Source organism: Mya arenaria, chromosome 9 (genome assembly GCF_026914265.1).
Source record: "Mya arenaria isolate MELC-2E11 chromosome 9, ASM2691426v1".
Taxonomy (NCBI): domain Eukaryota; kingdom Metazoa; phylum Mollusca; class Bivalvia; order Myida; family Myidae; genus Mya; species Mya arenaria.
In genome coordinates this window covers 38,214,899-38,236,078 of record NC_069130.1, presented here as the reverse complement: position 1 = coordinate 38,236,078, position 21,180 = coordinate 38,214,899, and the positions used below count along the sequence as shown (strand labels likewise).

The window sequence follows — 21,180 nt, the reverse complement described above, 5'->3', positions numbered from 1 at the left end:
TTGCATCTACTTGGCTTTGACTTGCATCTTCGTAGGATTGACTCGCTTATATTTGGCATTGACTTGCATCTACTTGACATTGATTTTCATCTTCTTGGCATTGACTTTCATCTACTGGGCATTGACTTTCATCTACTTGGCATTGACTTACATCTACTTGACATTGATTTGCATCTACTTGGCTTTTATTTGTATCTACTTGGTATTGACTTGCATCTACTTGGTATTGACTAGCATCTACTTGTCATAGATTTGCATCTACTTGGCATTGAACTACAACTACTTGGCATAGATTTGCATCTACTTGGCAATGACTTACATCTACTTGGCATTGACTTGCATCTATTTGTTATGACCAGCATCTACTTTGCATTGACTTACATTTACTTTGCATTGACCTACATATACTTGGCATTGACTTACATATATTTGACATTGAATTGCAGCTACTTGGCATTGACAAGCATCTACTTTGCATTGACTTGCATCAACTTTGTATTGAAATCATCTACTTGGCTAAGGTTGGCATCTACTTGGCATTGGCTGGCATCTACTTGGCATTGACTTGCATCTACTTGGTTTTGACTTGCATCTACTCGGTATTGACTTGCATCTACTTGGCATTGACTTAATTCTACTTGACATTGACGTGCATCTGCGTTGCATTGACTGGTATCTATTTGGTATTGACTTGTGTTGACTTGGTTTAACCTAGCATTGGCTTGGCATAGACTTAAATTTACTTGGCATTGACTTGCATCTACTTGGCATTGACTTGCATCTACTTGGCATTGACTTGTATTTACTTGGCATTGACTTTTGTTTACTTGGCATTGACCTGCATCTACTTGGCATTGACTTGCATATATTGGCTTTGACTAGAATCCAGTTGGCATTGACTTATATCTACTTAGTATTGACTGTCATCTATAAGCATTTACTTGCATTTACTTGGCATTGACTTGCATATACTTAACACCAACTTGGTATTGACTTGCATCTACTTGGCATTGCCTAGAACATTGAAAGAACGAACGCAATTCTTGGATCTGATATCATGACATTTATTTATAAACTGATTATATAGCACATGTCAAAAATAAAACCGAAATATGAATATATATATAGAAATATATTAAACAACAAGGTAATAAAATAAATGTATCTTTACTAAAATGAATATATGGCATTGATTCGCATATTAAAACGAATCAAAGAAATTATTGGATTTGCAAGCATCACATATTATTCGTAACTTGATTGCATGGCACATGTAAAAAATTGAACCAATATGTAATTTTATATAATGACGACGTAAACGTGTATACAAAAATGCATATCACACATAAAAAAGGCCAACAGATAGTATAAATATACAAACTTATCAGTTTTGTGCTTTACAGACTATAGAACCGACTTTTTTTCAAACCTTTTTCTTCTATGATCCATTAATTTTTATTAAAAGTGTGAGGTATTCATATATATACAATATATATATTTCATTAAACTGTCACAGTAATAATTGTGCATTTATTGTTTCCAATGCGGACAATTAAGCACAAGTTTTGATTATAGTAGGGTTTTTTTCGATGCAAATTCAAAATTTATGAAACTTTGAAACGTATTTAATTGATCATTTAAATGCAATTACCTTTGTCAAATGTCCTAACAAGGATATAATGAACGGTTTAAGGCATTTGTTTCCAGGTATGAAATATCCCCTTTACTGATGGAAATGAGGGGTGGATTTACAATGGAAAAATACTAAATCTTGAAACACATTTTATTTTTTACTTTTAACACGAGCATAACCTAAAAGCGGTTTTTACTATTATTATGAAGGGCGATAACTTTACCACATTTATGCCAATCTGATTTCATTACAATGTAAAACGTTTATTTTTCAACATTATAATTGGTTCTACAGTCAACATTATAATTGGTTCTACAGTTTGTGAAACAAACAATATTGCTTTCATTAATATAATATGCTATAATAATCAAGTTTGAAATACTTCCATTACACATAATTATATCAAAACGTTGAAGACACTAACACTAAATAGACATTCAATAACAAAAACACAAATTGCATGAAAAACAACAACAAAAAAGGCTAAACAAAATATCTCTATTCTCCTCACAAAAGTTGTATTACAACTTTTTGCGTAAATAGAAAATCCACCCTGCCCCAACCAACATCAAGAATAATTGTCTACATGAAGCTATATTTTGTGAGATTCCATATACATGTAGTAGAGCTGAAAGCTGCTAAACAGCCAACGCAGGTTGAAAGAATTTAGCAAATGATTACCAAAGGAACATTTCTGTAAAATATTATGAATAGGGTCCGTGGTTTCTGATTATATTGTTAAAAAATAGGCATGCAGATCAACTCCTTGCCATCCCTAAGGCAGCTCAACAAGGCATACTTTTAAACAAGCGCATACTTGAAATGTTTCCATTGTATTAACACCCATAGAATTGAAGATGACATTATTGTAAAGTTGGACTTAAAGCTCGTTGAACCATTTTTTGTTGATAGACTACATGCGACAGAAACGGTGAAAATAGTCCAATTAAGAAGAGCTTAAACAATCTGGTTAAATCTTTAAATGATAACTCGTGAATTCACCTTACCATCGATTGGCCTGTTAAGTGTTCGAAATTATATCTTGTCCAATGGAGAGTCACAGTATTTTTCAAATTTGCTTAACATTTACTTTGGTAGCTCAGCAGTCAGCGTTATCAGGTGAATAGGTAGATAAAAGCAGACCCTGGGGGCAGTATATTAACTATTAATTCAACCTTTTAAACGGTTAGAGCATTTTACCAAAACAAATGGTAATGCGTCGTACAGAGCATTTTTTTATTAATACATACTAATGACGTTCAACCACTTCGTCTGGTTCGTTAAATAAATCGCAAAAATCGTTCTATTATATCTCACTCAAAAACTGACTCAGCTTACTCAATTTTGACCCCATAGTAGCATAGCAAGAATTCGAACAACACTAGGGGACTTTAAGAACGTAACGCATGTCATTCAAAACTATATTCCCATCAAACTCATTGAATGTGAATTAAGTTCCATTTGGGTCATATAACTTAATGGTATAATAATTATAATAATAAAAATAAATTATTAGGATTGTTTTTTTTTCATCAAATATAATTTTTATATTGGATGAGTGCGTTTTTAAAAACGCTCAGTGTACAAGATAAAATGATCTTACGTTTGTCTAACATTTTGAATATAGTTTTATAGCAACGCATTTGAGTAATAGGTCCCAATTTCTCGTAAAATCTTAAGTATTTCATTTAGCTGAATAATCTACTAAGCTTGATGTAAAATAAGAAGAAGAGGTTGTTTTTTATCAGGATTATTTTGAAAACATTTTCCTTAAAAATCTCAAAAATCTTTATAAGGCGAATAGTATACAAATTATACTAATACAGAAAAAAACCCACCCTTTATCTTGTTACAAGGGGTTGGTGAGAATTTGGGCCTAAGAGAACTGAATAATACATAAAAACACTTCATTTCTAAATATATGAACATAATATTAATTTAACGGTGTCTACTGTACAAGATGGGTCCAGTGTCCAAGCAAGTATGCGACAATAGGCCAATGACCATGTGAGACTTTAAGCTGCGCTCTCTCAAATATACCATTTTTACAACTTTTTTTATTTTTGTCTTGGAAAGAGAAAAAAAATTGCGGAAATATCTGCAAACCAGTGTTAAAGATTGATGACAAAAAACAAATCAGATCGAAGATTTTCATATTTCCGTTCGAAAATTAATGTTTAATGGTTTTAATCGTTACTTACGGTTTAAGAAAAAAGCATAACACATCAATTTTTGAACTTAAATATAAAAATCTGCTTTTTTGTCAGCAGTCTTATAACACAGGTTTCCATGGATTTTCGCAAAAAAATTGGCTCATTCCAGGACAAAAAATAATAAAAAGTTGTCAAAACGTTCAATCTGTGAGAGTGCAGCTTTAATCTGGTATGCAAACAATAAATACATGAAAAACAATCACTTTTGTAGATATTGAGAGCGTATGATACAAACATATATATAAACAATGTTATAAAACAAATCAATATTTCTTCGTGAAATTATCCTTTATAGTAAGGCTATATATAAATTATTTGCTATAGATTTTCATCCATTTTTTCTAAGGGGAGTGGGTGCAACATTATTTTTTTTATTTTCTCACATGACTGTTTCACCGTTGAATATGTGCTCATGCTCTTTGTTATTGTATAAGGAACATTATACATGTGTTTCTAGACGAACCACGAACACGATCGTAATAATAATTCTCCTTTTTCACATGTGATTGTTATACATCGTCACCGTGTGATATAGGTATGTATAAACGTCGTTCCCGGACAGTATTGAACCGATACACAAATACAGACTTCAGTTCAACATTTTTTTGAGTCAATGAAATTTAAAGGGCGGCAGAAAAAAGAACGGCGTGCGGGGATGAAAATCTAGCAATTAATTTATAGTTGCTAATAAACGGAACGCATATTTGACATATACCCATCATACATTCAAACGTAAAACATTTCGAAAATACGGAAGTCCGTATTCCACTTCAGTGCAATAGGCCATATTCCACGCTGCTGACGTCACATCATGACCGAATCATTGCGCAATGTTAAAATGACGTCATAAAACTCTTGGAATCATTTCATTTTTTTTTTCCATTTCGTAACCCGGCAATATTTGCGATCATCTTTGTGCAAAAGGAAGTATTATTAACTCCAAGGCAGATAATTCCAATCAGAAAAGCATCTTGTCCTTCAGTAAATCGTTTATCATCATCCGACCTTTGTTCCTTAGGAACAATGTCTTTGTTTAAAATATACACAAACGCACCTGAATCACCGATCTCAGAAAACTTTTTATCCTCATCAATTGATTCAATTTCGATCATATCGCTCATGTCTAAGCCGCCTTTGTTATAGCTACCAGAGGAACATGCTACTCGACCTAGAGTTATTTTTGAAGTTTCACCATATTTCATGACGATATCACCTGTACGTATATCGTTACATTGCTTCGTAGAATCGAATGTTGGATCTTCTATCAAACCTAAAACAAATTTCAAATTAGTTTGGCTTTATTTTAGATTGAGAACAACCTCATTGGTACGTATTTGCCTAATTTAACTAGAACTCCGCGAGTCGGGTGTGTCGCCTGACGAATTATTTACTGTCGACATTATAGCTGTTAGATTGGCATTTTATTCATTTATAGACAATGATGTTGCCATTTAACTTTCAAGTGTAGGTGGCATTTGAACCCTCAATCAGATATACCTACGGAATAAGTTTCAGGTTGAAACCTCCTATAGTTTACGAGATATGCCACGGACAAAACCTAAGCAAGAAAATTAACAAGGGGCAATAACCCTAAAATATGGCAGCAAGAGTAACGGTTCTTGTGCACTGCACTTGCCCTCAATGAGATCTATCTAGCTATGAAGTTTCAAGTTGATACCCCTTATATTCTTCAAGATATGCCCCGGACAAAACTTTAAGCATGACAATTAACAAAGGGTAATAACTTTAAAACTAAGAAAGCAAGAGTTATTGTTACTGTGCACTGCACTTGCCCTCACTGAGATATATCTAGCTATGAAGTTTCAAGTTGATACCTCTTATATTCTTCAAGATATGCCCCGGACAAAACTTTAAGCATGAAAATTAACAAAGGGCAATAACTTTAAAACTAAGAAAGCAAGAGTTACTGTTATTGTGCACTACACTTGCCCTCAATGAGATCTATCTAGCTATGAAGTTTCAAGTTGATACCTCTTATATTCTTCAAGATATGCCCCGGACAAAACTTTAAGCATGTAAATTAACAAAGGGCAATAATTTTAAAACTAAGAAAGCAAGAGTTACTGTTATTGTGCACTGCACTTGCCCTTCATGAGATCTATCTAAATATGAAGTTTCAAGCTGATAACTCTTATATTCTACAAGATATGCCCCGGACAAAACTTTAAGCATGAAAAATAACAAAGGGCAATAACTCTAAAAATATGGAAGCAAGAGTAACAGTTCTTGTGCACTGCACTTGCCCTCAATTAGATCTATGTACATATGAAGTTTCAAGTTGATAACACTAATAGTTTAGGAGATATACCCCGGACAAGCGAAAATGGGACGCGGACGCCGCCGCCGCTGACAAAAGTAACCCCTATATGTCGTCTTTTCAGGCGACACAAAAATTAGAGATTTAGATTCGCTTCAATTTCAATGACTTAATATTGTATGACTTGTTCTGTTCATAACATGATACTATGATAATACACAATCGTATCATATTAACGGTACTTTTTTATGAATGAAAGGACGAACATGGCGTGACAAACGTTGCAATATTATATCGTTAATAGATATTGTTTATTTGTATATAATAATTCGATACCGTGAAATATTTATTGTTTTTTGTTAATTTTTTTCATTGCTACCAAATATTTATTTAATGATTTGATATATTCATTCAATCCCAAAAAAACACATTCAAAACAGTCATTATTGTTACATTATAATAATTCAATAGTTCTAATATTTTTATTTTTCCTTTTAAAATAGTTGTTTAATAATTTGCATAATGGGAAAACTGCATTTTTGACATGGAACATGCATATCATAGTATTGTTGTCTCTGTGAACATGTGTACCAAACTCTCATTTCAATATCAAAGATTGCCTTTGAGTTAAAATGAAAATACTTTTAAAGTCCAAGAAGGGGAATTACTCAATTACTATTGATGCAAGATTTCTATATCTTGCAATGCTAATGCGCATAATACCATCAAACATTTATACCAAGATTCTTTAAACTATCTCTCATGGTTTATATACGCCGGTTTTTAGAACTGGACGTGTTAAGGCTGGGGGATGGGCAGGCTTTCAGAGTCCAGTCAGTTGTCCTATCATTAATTTTAGAATCATTTGTCCAATCATCACCAAATTTGGTCAAAATGTGTTTGTGCATAATTTCTCAGACAATTTCGATAACAGGTCATATCGCTTAAGTCACTGAGGAGCTATTGTTCTTGAATTATATAAATTATGTATAATTGATCGTGTAAATTCAATGCATTTAAAAGCATTTGTCCAATCATCACTAAATATGGTGTTCGGGCTGATACAGTGGCATCAATTTCATCAAGATATTATCAAAGGTTAAAATCTATGACTTTGTTTTCGGTTTCCCAATTTGAACCTTAAGTTTTCCCCAACCCTATTTGGGGTCGGTATGAAATGCATACAACAAAGAAATAGTGTAACGCATACAACATAGGCAAAGAAGGGTTTTCACATTTGCATACAACATACACAAAGAAGGATGTTGAGAAACGCATACAATATAGAATAAGAACAAAAATATTGACAGTGAAATTTTATTGTTAAAATCAATAAATTATTATGTTTATGAAGTTTAGTCAAGTGAAAAATAGTTAATTCACTTTATTTTTGAATTTTGCTTTTAGAATTAAAACCAAATTGATTGTTTGTAAACTTTTTGTTTTGTTTGAATAGGGAAAAGAACCTTATTTCAAATCATTAAAATTAGTTTAATGGTTTAATATCTAGATTTATAAAGAAACAATTTATTATTTCTTTTATGAAAACTTTGAAATCGGGGAAAGCAAAGACACAGAACAACAATAACAAAATATAAATTTTAAGATTACCTGAAGAAGCATGAGGATTATAAAACCAAACACAGAATTACTTTTAATAACTTTCATTTCATCATAAGATGAAAAACTAAACCATTTTTTGGTAGTTGTAAAATGTCTGAATTGATGATTTGTATTGTAATATTGAAAAGGATTTATAAGTTCTTACCATTATTGCAAAATGAGAAATATAGATAATTATTAATATATTTTGTAAAGGGATAAACCTCAGATGTTAAATTTGTTTAATAGTTTAACTTTTAATGCAAAAAAACAACATTTGATCTTTCCGTATCCAATACATTCATCAGAACAAACAATCCCAAATATATAAAATGATCCTTTTGAAATTATAAATTGAAAGGAAAAATGAGTAAAAAGGGTAGGTATATATATTTCGTGTAGTAAATTTGGTTATTTTGTTAGATTAAATTTGTAGTTATTACATGTGCATATTATATTGATTGCAATGTTTGTGATTGGAATAAATTTATCATTTTTTTTTATAAACAATGGCTTTAGTGATAGGACATAGTCAGACAAAATATTTGTCAGAGTGCTTGGATAAATCGTGTTATAGTGTTTTCTTTCCAATAAAATGAGTTGAGAAATAACAATCCTTTGATTTCATTTATTGACTTCCTTATTATAAACTCCCCAAAATTCTGAGACAATACTCCAATTATCCATGATAGCAGGTGCTATGCAATCGTTTGTTTGTTCTTTATTCACACATCGTTAATTTAAGGGATGCCATAAAGATAGGTGTTAGGTGACAAATGAAAAATATATAATGAATCATGATTATGTCATTAATGAATCATAATTATGTCATTTGGACACCTTATGGCAGACAATACACATAAGTAATCTCCAATAACTGGTATTTTACTGGACAAGTGACCCTTAATTTTATTGGATAAGTGACCCCTACCAATCTGTATATAGTACACAGTTTCTGTGTATTGATCTTAATCTTTATTGAATTTGATGATTTTGTAAAAAGTTAAAAAGTTTAACGCCAAAGAAAACACAAAATCCCGGGAAAGCAAAAAACACTTTTTTTACTCTGCATTAACGCCAAAATTACTAATTAAACATCAAGGACTCCAAAGCAGGAAAAAAAAAGATTTTTTTAAATTAAATTTTGAGGCAAATTGAATTCATAAAATCCCTAAAATAGAACCATTACCAGAAAAAGAAAAATGTGAAAGCTTTGTATATCTTGAAAACATAAGAAATTATAATGAACTAGTTTCAGAAATGTTTCTTACTGGTCAACCTTAATTTGACTGTTAATGACAAAAACTTAACAAAAGGCTTTCTTTGAAACATATGGAAGCAGCACATATTTTGTATAGAACACATTTACTTAGTACGTATTACTATATAATGTCTCCCACTTTTCGATGAGGATGAAGAACGGTGGAAATATAATTTTAAAATGGACCCAACAATTTCGCCTGCATGTCAAATTCACCACACCCGTAAAGACCAACAAATATTGTGTTAACACACCTTCAGATAATTCAACAACCACTGAGGAATTTCTGTGTTTTTCATGCAATATTTAAGTAAAAAATTACTCATTAAAGTAAACAAATGAATGTACATTTATCATGTGTAAACTCTTTACATCACACATGCTTCTCTGTTGTATTCATTATTTTTTATATAATATATTTATGCAAATGTGTTGTTCATTTCGGATACAGTTTATAATTGTTACATATAATTTACAATAATTCTTAAAAATACATGTATGTCTTTTATCAAGTACCAGTTGCTTTACTAAACTTATGAGAAATTATTTATATAGATTTATTTTACAAGTTTCTGATGTATTGTAATCAGTGTGACATGATATGTTTCTGTTTCCTAAATGTACTTATATACTTGTAGTATACACAATGAATACAATCTTTATTTTATCCAATTGCAAAGTTTTCATAAACTTTTTGTTTCCTTCAAGCTATTAAACCAATTTTAATGATTTCATATAAGGATCTTTTCCCTATTCAAACAAAACAAAAAGTTTGAAAAACAAATCAATTATGTTTTAGTTTTAAAAGCAAAATTCAAATATAAAGTTAATAAACTATTTCTCACTTGACTAACCTCATAAACATAATAATTTATTGATTTAAACAATAATATTTCAATGTCAATATTTTTGTTCTTATTCTATATTGTATGCGTTTCTCAACATCCTTCTTTGTGTATGTTGTATGCAAATGTGAAAACCCTTCTTTGCCTATGTTGTATGCATTACTCTATTTCTTTGTTGTATGCATTTCATACTGCGCCCCCTATTTGTTGTATTGCCATCGAACAATCTTTCTGACTGTTATTCACCCCCCCACCCACCTTTTGGTTTATCTTGCTGGTAGTTTTATGCATCTGAAGGACACGTTAATTTAATCTTGTAATAAACACTATACGACAACGTTGAATGATTATAGTACTATTGTTACCAGTTTGAGTAAAAGAAAGGGTTAATTTAATCATGATTCCCATTAAATACTTAGACATTTGATTCTATGTAATGTTCTTAATATTATAATTTGTATCTCAAAGTTTAAACAGTATGTTTTGGACTTTCAAGAAAAAATCCTGGTAAACAAAAAAGAAAGTAAACAAACCTAGTTCTTTCCAAAGTGTTTCAAGGTCTGTTTGTACTAAAGGCGATACAAGTTGAACGCGTGCTACATCAGCAAATGTTTTGTTACATGTACCTTTCTCAGTTATCTCAACATTTCCAAACACAATTTCAATATCTGAATCTTCCTTAATTTGCTGGTACCGTTTACTCTTGATCGTTGTATAAACCTCTCTTGTACAGTCTTTTCTTTCATTGTCAGAAAGAAAGGTGTGTCCTGCAGTCAGCGCAAGAAGCTCATCTTTCTGACCGGGTACTGGACTTTGCATCGTTGCTAAAGGGTAACATTGGTTTAACATCTCTGACCCTATGAACATTTTCATGGGCAAACACTCTCTGACATCCACGTCATATCCTTCAAATTCTTTAGGAAAGGGATCCCATCCTATTGGAACCAATCCCTTGACCAAAACAAACAAGACAATGCATCCCTTTTCTTCCAGTATATTTTCACCAGTTTTATATCCTTTGGATCTGTAAAAACTCTGCGATATTCTTAATAAGTTCGGCCACTTGTTAAATTCTCTATAAGCTCTTCGTAAAGCAACGTTCATTTTGTTCTCAGACTCTCTGGATAGAAAACATTTTATCTTTGGGCTTCTTCCTCTCTCACTTTTCGATTTTCATCACCAATAGCAGACATATCTTTTGAAAGCAAGGGGTAGCCCATTATTTCCTTGGTGTCGGAAAGTGGTATAGCTACAAGCAAAGGCTTTTGGGACTCATGGTCTAAAACGGCATAAAGTTTTCCAGCCTTTCCGTATTGTTGCTTTATGTCGTCACACACCAGTTTGCACAAATCTCTTTGAGATTCTTCCGCCGACGTAAGCAAATGAAGTGCTTGCTCAAATGTAGAATACGAGTCTGGCGTAAGCCCTTGATGGATTAAGGCATTTGCTGCTGATACATCCTGTCTTTGTAAGCAGTCTTTCCATGTGTGTGTTACTGCAAATGAAACCAAGGGATATCTTAATTAATAATTCAAAACTTTATTTTGTTTTAGCGGGCTGTTTTATTTTTTGTGGAAATGGCATTATTCCATTTGATAAACAAGGACAATAGTTTTCATTGTTCCGTTAAGTTTCAACACTTGTAATTTAATGAAAGTTAGTGAGAACTTCCATTTCCAAAAATACATTTTAATATAAATTTTACAATGGTAACTAGATCGACACAGTATAAAGTATGTATTGTCTGTTACAGTTGTGCATAATACTTAAGTTTAGCAAAGCTGGTCTTTAATACATGAATATACGAATTCAATCAATGTATATCATACACTTTACTTTCAAGAATAAAATGTTGGTAATGAGTTCTAATGGAAAAGGAATGGAACATTCTTTAAAATGCTACTAAATATTGATGCATTTGAAAACATGTTGTATTGAAATATATATATATATATATATATATATATATATATAGAATCATATCATATTAAACTATTTAATGGAAGTATGAAATAGTAACTTTAATGCTTTAATGTTATTTTTTCTCGCTGGTTTTTAAAAACTTCTTTTGTTTTCATATATATTTCCAGCGCTCAATTCCCCCCGAGAAACAAATCCATGACCAATTTGGTGGGGCCTTACCACGAGGATCTTCAGGCTGCTGAATATCTTTTTCTCTTTTGCCATCATACAAAACCGTTTCAGAAAATGCAGGCGAAATGGCTTTTGTCTGAAAATAAATAATTATATAATACCTAAAAAATCAATAATATCAAAAGGGGATTATGCATTATATTTAAATCAAGTTTAATTTTAAACCTTGTTCAAACGTTACTGAAATGATTTCTTGTCTCGACCTTAGGTCATTTTGTTATAAGATGTACTTGTTTCGATGACCTCCGATCAATTTTTATTAAAAAGTATTTTTATGTAAAACCCAGCATGTTTAAGTTTACACAACTAGTTAGTAGTAATAGCAAAACAACTATTGTAAATTTATGAAAAATTTTGGTACAGGCAAATAATAGAAGAAACCTATTAATCAATGATATTGTTTAAGTTGCAATCGTATAATCACTGTTGTAACCACTAATCATCTGCATTTCCATAATGTATTTAACTAACTAGATAAACAGCTTCTTTATTATATTATTATATCTATTATTATTCACAATATTGTTATACATGAACATTCTTCATATTTCTTAAGCTATTCTTCAATTGTTATTGATATTAGCTACCTTGTAACGATGATCACATGAATGAATATTTTGTTAACTTGTATATATTTGTTTGACGAGATGCTTTGTTGCATAAGTCGAAAAAAACGTTCGACTTAAAAAAACTTGTTCTGTTCTGTCTCGACCATAGGCAGTGTTAATATTGTCCAACAGCTGTCCCAGTGAGTGACGAATGCCTTCGAAGTGCCATCTAGTTCAATGGATTTTGCAACTACATATTTTGTACTTATATGCCTATATACAGGAAGAGCTGTCATAAACTATAAGCATTTGCCAGACCACATGACGGTTAACCTCCAGTAAATAATGAGTATCATATACACAACAAGAGCTGTCAAAATAGTGTCACATGATATGGCGCATAGTGGACGTGATTAAATCGGAGAGAAAAAAAAGAGATTTTTTAGAAATGTTTCAATAAATAAAGTCAGAATTTATTTACAAAATTGTGGACTTGAGATAACGGACTGTATATGAGATTATATAAACATGACCAAAAGCGAAAGGTTATAAATAGCGGACAGTGTAAACAAAAGCAAATTGACCAAACAGAGAAGGCGTCCGATATATCGGTTAGTGAGAATCTGGAAAAATCTAATGCTGTGTTGTTTCTGGACACGAATGATTCTGTAAGTGAAGACAGCACCAGTGAAGTTTTCAACAACAAGAGGCCTAAAAGGGCCTATGCTCTACTGGCATGGCTCTTGTGGTCATTTTCAATCCAGAGCATGTACGTTTGAGTAATAGGCAACAAATATATAGTTCACTTTTTGTGTTTGGGTTAGCTGAAAATGCTGCATGTTCAACATATGAGGACAGGAAGTGTTGTAAGCAGATTAGTTGCATGAACTATTTTAATATGTGCCAAGGAAAGGTAATCTGAGGGTAAAAAATATTTGCTTTCAAAACTGTACTCATGGTCAAAATTTCATTTCTGTAGCCTTAAAAATACAAGAGGGCCAAATGGCCCTGAATCGCTCACCTCTCATATATTGCACATTGGTTTGATGGGGCGGGGTCATTTTTTACCCCAATGCCAAAGTTTGGGCAATAAAGGTAGAGGTCCACTTAATGATGTATTATGCCAAATAGCTCTAGTCCTTGTGAATTCGGAGAGAATTTTTTTTAATGCTTTCATTATATACAAATATTGAAAACCTAAGCCTATGAACACGGGGCGTGGCCAATTTTGACCCCAGGGCTAAAGTTTGAACAATCTTAATAGTGGTCCGATAAATGATGCTTCATACCAAATATCTAAGGCCTTCGCCATTTGGTTTCGGAGAAGAAGATTTTTTAAGTTTTCATCATATACATATATAAGGAAACCCATGACCGCCCGGGTGGGGCCATTTTTTGACCCCAGGGCCAAAGATTGAACAATATTGGTACAAGTCAACTAGATGATATATCATGCCAAATATCTAAGCTCTTGTCACTACTTGATTTTACGTGTGTATCTATATATGTATATTTGTTATTAATTGTTGTATGTGGCCCATATTGAAAATTGGTATGTGTACTAAATATGTTATCCAGTTTAAATTAAGACTTTACTTGTCTTTGAGAGTTCGGAGAAGATTTTTTAAGTTTTTACTATAACACATATAGAGAAAACCCATCAGCCCCGGGGTGTGGCTAATTTTGACCCCAGGGCCATAATTTGAACAAACTTTGTAGAGGTCCACTAGACGATGAATCATGCCAAATATCTAAGCTCTAAGCCCCGTAAGTTCAGAGGAGAAGATTTTTGAAGTTTTCACTATAAACATATAGAGAAAACCCATGACACCCCAAGGAGGCGGGGCCAATTTTGACCCCAAGGCCATAATTTGAACAATCTTTGTAGAGGTCCACTAGACGATGAATCATGCCAAATATCTAAGCTCTAGTCCAAGTAAGTTCAGAGAAGAAGATTTTTGAAGTTTTAACTATAAACATATAGAGAATACCCTAACCCCCCCGGGGCGGGGCCAATTTTGACCCCAAGGCCATAATTTGAACAATCTTTGTAGAAGTCCACTAGACGATGAATCATGCCAAATATCTAAGCTCTAGTCCAAGTAAGTTCAGAGAAGAAGATTTTTGAAGTTTTAACTATAAACATATAGAGAATACCCTAACCCCCCGGGGCGGGGCCAATTTTGACCCCAAGGCCATAATTTGAACAATCTTTGTAGAGGTCCACTAGACGATGAATCATGCCAAATATCTAAGCTCTAAGCAACGTAAGTTCAGAGGAGATTTTTACTTTTTTTTTACTATAAACATATAGAGAAAACCCATGACCCCCCGGGGTGGGGCCAATTTTGACCCCAAGGCCATAATTTGAACAATCTTTGTAGAGGTCCACTAGACGATGAATCATGCCAAATATCTAAGCTCTAGTCCAAGTAAGTTAAGAGGAGAAGATTTTTGAAGTTTTAACTATAAACATATAAAGAATACCCTAACCCCCCGGGGTGGGGCCAATTTTGACCCCAAGGCCATAATTTGAACAAACTTTGTAGAGGTCCACTAGACGATGAATCATGCCAAATATCTAAGCTCTAAGCCACGTAAGTTCAGAGGAGATGATTTTTGAAGTTTTCACTATAAACATATAGAGAAAACCCATGACCCCCCGGGGGCGGGGCCAATTTTGATCCAAGGGCCATAATTTGAACAATCTTTGTAGAGGTCCACTAGACGATGAATCATGCCAAATATCTAAGCTCTAAGCCAAGTAAGTTCAAAGGAGAAGATTTTTTAAGTTTTTACTATAAACATATAGAGAAAACCCATGACCCCCCGGGGCGGGGCCAATTTTGACCCCAAGGCCATAATTTGAACAATCTTTGTAAAGGTCCACTAGACGATGAATCATGCCAAATATCTAAGCTCTAGTCCAAGTAAGTTCAGAGGAGAAGATTTTTGAAGTTTTAACTATAAACATATAGAGAATACCCATGACCCCCCGGGGCGGGGCCAATTTTGATCCCAGGGCCATAATTTGAACAAACTTTGTAGAGGTCCACTAGACAATGAATCATGCCAAATATCTAAGCTCTAGGCCAAGTAAGTTCAGAGGAGAAGATTTTTTAAGTTTTCACTATAAACATATAGAGAAAACCCATGACCCCCCGGGGCGGGGCCAATTTTGACCCAAGGGCCATAATTTGAACAATCTTGGTAGAGGACCATTTGGTGATCCTACCTTCCATATATCAACAGCCTAAGCCTTGTGGTTTGGGAGAAGATTATTTTTAAAGTTTTTCCTTTTGGTTGCCATGGCAACCAGAGTTCTGCATGGAATTGAATTCTTTGAACAACTTTGATAGAAGGAACATCCCTATGAAGTTTTATTAATATTGGCCCAGTGGTTAAGGAGGAGATGTCTTTTAAGTAAATTGTTGACGGACGACGCACGACGGACGCCGGACAAAAGGCAATCACAAAAGCTCACCTTGTCACAAAGTGACAGGTGAGCTAAAAAAAGTCCGTCAAAGGTCAATGTCATCCGAGGACAACATTAATGCATGTTTGCAAAACTGTTCACTTGGTCAAAATTTCATTACTGTAGCTTTAAAAATTAAAAAGTAAGTCAAAAGGGGTGGGGCCAGCTTTTGCCCAAGGGGCATTATTTCAAATGTCTTCAAATGCATCATATGATGCTCCACAACAAATACCAAAGGTATGGGCCTTGTGGTTTGAAACAAGAAGATTTTGAAAATATTTCTTAAGTCTCTAGGAAAATTGTGACACCCAGGGCAGTGCCAGTTTTGACCCAAGGGTGATAATTTGAACAACCATGGTAGTGGACCACTAAATAAAGCCTTGTTCAAAATAGCAAGGATTTGCATAGTGGTTCAGACAAAAAGGTTTTTAACATTTCCCAATTTAAGGGGGGGATAGAACTCTTCCCAGGGCCTCCGCCAACGTCGCCGAGGTCGTTTGCGTTCCCGCACTGGTCCCTTGCGGGACGATCTCCTTGGGATGGGATGACCCCAGGGGCATAATCTGAACAAACCCTCACAAGCAATTGTGACTTTACATGTAAACTTGGCTAAAAATAGACTTCGCTCATGTAGACTTGGCTAAAAATAGACTTAGCTAAAAATAGCATTTTTTTTATACTTTCAAGACCCTTAATCCAGGCATGCATGGGCAGATCTGGCTGGTTTTCAAAAGGAACCGAGTTCTAATGGATATCTAAATATTGTACAAGTTTCATCGAGATACAATCAAAACTGAAGACTGAATCATGTTCACAAGCAATGTGGTTACAGACGATCTGATTTTTTTTTAAACTTTCAAGGCCCATAATCTAGGCATGCATGGGCGGATCTGGCTGGTTTTCGAAAGGAACCGAGCTCTAATGAATATCTAAATACTGTACAAGTTTCATCGAGATACAATCAAAACTGAAGACTGTATCGTGTTCACAAGCTAGTGTTTACACAATAGCATTTTTTATACTTTCAAGGGCCATAATCTAGACATGCATGGGCGGATCTGGCTGGTTTTCGAAAGGAACCGAGCTCTAATGGATATCTAGATACTGTACACGTTTCATCGAGATACAATCAAAACTGAAGACTGTATCGTGTTCACAAGCAATTGTTTACAGACGCACGGAGGCACAAACGCATGGATGCACATACTACGTACACAATACCATCCCATTAGCTCTTCTGACCTTTGGCAGTAGAGCTTAAAAACCTGTGGCGATTTCGGGCAGAGACAAGATGGCGAAAGGGGCCGCAAACACACCAAAAATGACTGGATGGATTGTATGAAATCTATGGGCGAAAAGGTATCAATTCTGGAAGAGAAATTGAACTCTATTGAAACACTCGAGCGAGCAGGATCTGCAACATTGTTGCAAAATTCACGTTTTTAAGGACCGTGAGGTAGTTAGGAGGTGATGGAAGCATTAGGCGGGGACGGGCCATCATATATACGAGCAGCTTCCACCGGAACAACTAGACAAGCGCCTTCAGATTTTGTATCACGGTGTGTGGGATTTGCTTAATCGTATTTAACAGCGACATCAGCGCATCCGTTGTAAATGTCACTTGCAATAGTTCAATATGGGTGATGGAGGCTGGAGGGAGAAGGTGAAGCTCACCGAGATGCGTAAAGGCTATACAAATGTATTTTAACTGAGATAAACAGGGAAGTGTATCGCACAGTAACATGACATTATTCACGCGAGACAATTGAAGATGTTGTAGCTTACAACTCCACAAATCTGTCCGTTTAAATTTATGAAACATGTATTGTTCTACATCCGACGATACAGAAAGTAATTTACATTCGAGTAAATTTGTTTGATCCACCTGTACCTGTGATGTATTGTGTCCCAATATACTCAGATAGTTAAGCCTGTGACACTGGGACAGGTCATACTGCCCATCACGCTCCTCCAGTGTCACTGCTTTGAGGGAGTCGGAGGAGGATGTGATCACCTCCTGCAGCTCTTCCCCATTAATTTGATCATTGCATCCCCGGATGACTAGTGACTGAATACGTTCCTTGTTTGTCATCATCAGCTTTTTTAACACTACGACATCCTCGTTACTATCAATCTGGAAGTGTGCGAGATAGAGCGGTATGTCACCATAGTTGTTCGCCTTGGCTTCACGGTGCCCGGAGAGAATCAGGTGCTGAAGTAGTTTAGCCTCTCTACTGTCGTTTGATGGTTGGTATGGTGGTATAGAACTATTGATCCACGAAGACATTTGTACACCGAGCTCGGGCTTCATTCCACATATGAAAATAAATGTTTGAGAAACATCTCCCAAGATATTTTCCTTATTATCTTGTTCGTACTTGTTTGATAGCTGACTGTAGTCGTTTTCATTTAAACATAAATGAAGAGCCGCTAAAAACTCTTGAAGTGTTTTATGAAAGAATGAAAAGTGAGATGATCTCTTGATCAATGAGTTGGATTTCTTCTCGGTGAGTAAGCCTGACTTCAATGCAAATTCAACCTGCTCCCTGCTTAACAAAGCGTTGACTGTTGTGTTGCTGAAAACAACAGACGAATCTCTGCACTCTGAATACAAAGTTGTGTATGCTAACTTTGCGAGCGCAAGGTAAACCATGGGATTTTGCACGAAGCATTCGTGTTCCTTTAATACAGATGGCAGTTCAATTTCCGGAATGTTATTCCCGCTTTGCATACAACTAAGTCTACATGATAGCATGTTTATCACGCCAGCATAAATGTCACACTTTGAATCGGTTAACGATTTTCCCTCGAACCACAGGCACACGAGCTTTTAACTTATTGTTCACATTTTGGTGAATATGAAATAAAGCCTTTCACTGGTATTGTGAAATCCGAGAACCTCGAATGACGGCGAACTGTCCATATGTTCTCGGATGTCTTTCATCTCACTGGCAGGTTTCACCATGCAGTCCAACATGTAGCATGTAATGGTGTGTGGTATGTTCTTCATCGTCTCTATCAGACTCCGCACCGCCTCCGCTGTCATTGTCACATTCCCAAGTGTAATATCGGTGATGGAGGCTGGAGGGAGGAGGTGGAGCTCACCTAGATCTGTATACCATATGTCAAGGCGTTGTAACTGAGGGAGACTTGGTAGTGTATCCACAAGTAACTGGACATTCTTAACTCTCAATAAATCAACATGTTGTAGTTTACTCCACCTTTGATCGTGTTTAAAAAATCTAAATATGTACATTTCTACATTCGATGATACTGTCTTTAAGTAACATGTAATATTTGTTGGATCAACCTGCACACGTGTTGTATTGTATCCCGCTATAAGCAGATGTTCCAGCCTGTGACACTGGGACAGGTCATACTGCCCATCATGGTCCCACAGTGACACTGATTTGAGGGAGTCGGAGGAAGATGAGATCACCTCCTGCAGCTCTCCCTCATTAATTTGATCATTGCGTTCCTCGATGACTAGTGACTGAATATGTTCCTTGTTTATCATCATCAGCTTTTTTAACACTACGACATCCTTGAAACTATCAATCCAGAAGTGTGAGAGAGAGAGCGGAATGTCACCATGGTTGTTCGCAATCCAGAAGTGTGCGAGATAGAGCGGTATGTCACCATAGTTGTTCGCCCTGGCTTCACGGTGTCCGGAGAGAATCAGGTCCTGAAGTAGTGTATCCTCTGTATAGTCGAGTGATGGTTGGTATGGTGGTCTAGAACTATTGATCCATGAAGACATTTGTACACCGAGCTCGGGCTTCATTCCACATACGAAAATAAATGTCTGAGAAACATCTTCCAAGATATTTTGCTTATTATCTTGTTCGTACTTGTTTGATAGCTGACTGTAGTCGTTTTCATTTAAACATAAATGAAGAGCCGCTAAAAACTCTTGAAGTGTTTTATGAAAGAATGAAAAGTGAGATGATCTCTTGATCAAAGAGTTGGATTTCTTCTCCGTGACTAAGCCAGACTTCAATGCAAATTCAACCTGCTCTCTGCTTAACAAAGCGTTGACGGTTTTGTTGCTAAAAACAACAGACGAATCTCTGCACTCTGAAAACAAAGTTGTGTATGCTAACTTTGCCAGCGCAAGGTAAACCATGGGATTTCGCATGAAGCATTCGTGTTCCTTTAATACAGATGGCAGTTCAATTTTCGGAATTTTATGCCCGCTTTGCATATCACTAAGTCTACATGATAGCATGTTTATCACGCCAGCATAAATGTCACACTTTGAATTGGTTAACGATTTGCCCTCGAACCACAGGCACACGAGCTGGGTGATACTGATAGGTGCTGTCAATAATCCTTCAAGATCCTTCTCTGACGCCATTTTCATGAAAGCCCATGTTGTTCGTTCATCCTCATTTCCCCCATTAAGAATGTTGATGATATTTTCCACGAGTTGCTCTGTGTCTGCAGCTCCTTCTATTTCAAGATATTTGTCGATCTTTGAATCCTGCACCCTAAACTGTGACATTCGCCAGGGACGCGTTGTCGTGAGGAGTGTGGCCTTGTTGGCCCAACTTCGGAAAGGGGTGACTTTTTCCTCAGTTTTGCAGGTACAGTTTACGTTTTCCGGATGGGTCCATTCATCGAGGCCGTCAGCTATGATTAAACATGTTTCAGTTTCCAGCACCGTCTGCAATAGCCTGTAGCCATCATCGGCATCCTTCTCGTGGTAGATTTTACGTATAAGTTGATCCTTGATCATTTGTGCTAGATCACACGTTTTACCTGAATCTCGTAGGGTGACATGAAACAAAAATGCAAACTCTTTGAAGAAATCTGGGTCAGCAAAGCTTGTTTTAATACCGACGTTTTCCTCCCCTGGTAAATACTGGTGAGTCCAATCCAGGGCACACATTATGGAGAATGTGGATTTGCCATTGCCTGGTTCTCCAACAAGGAAAACATTTCTGAGCAACTGATCTTCTTTTAAGAAAACATCTGAAAATTTTGCAATATTTTGACCGCTTTCTTTGTTGTCAATTTTGCCGATATTTCGATGATCTTTCTCCACAATTTTCGGTGCAACGTAGAATTTCCTGAGTTTGGCGTTCTTTTCTCCGAGAATGGGAAATACCAGCATGTCAGCCAAAGTGGTTTGGTAATAGTTTGCCAAACGTAGTCGTAAATCTGAAGTA

The 21,180-nt window shown here is 35.2% G+C and overlaps 1 protein-coding gene across 1 annotated transcript in view; it reads right to left on the bottom strand.

The window, feature by feature from the left end:
- Positions 1-1,048: 1,048 nt before the first annotated feature.
- LOC128246699 (uncharacterized) overlaps positions 1,049-21,180 on the bottom strand; it is a 58,368-nt gene continuing 38,236 nt past the window's right edge. Inside the window, exons 7-10 of the mRNA XM_052965050.1 lie at positions 17,901-21,172; positions 11,975-12,062; positions 10,366-11,327; positions 1,049-5,116 (exon numbers count right to left, since the gene is read on the bottom strand). Coding sequence (XP_052821010.1) covers positions 18,852-21,172 — 2,321 coding nt within the window. The 3' untranslated portion in view covers positions 1,049-5,116; positions 10,366-11,327; positions 11,975-12,062; positions 17,901-18,851. The remainder of the gene's footprint in view (positions 5,117-10,365; positions 11,328-11,974; positions 12,063-17,900; positions 21,173-21,180) is intronic.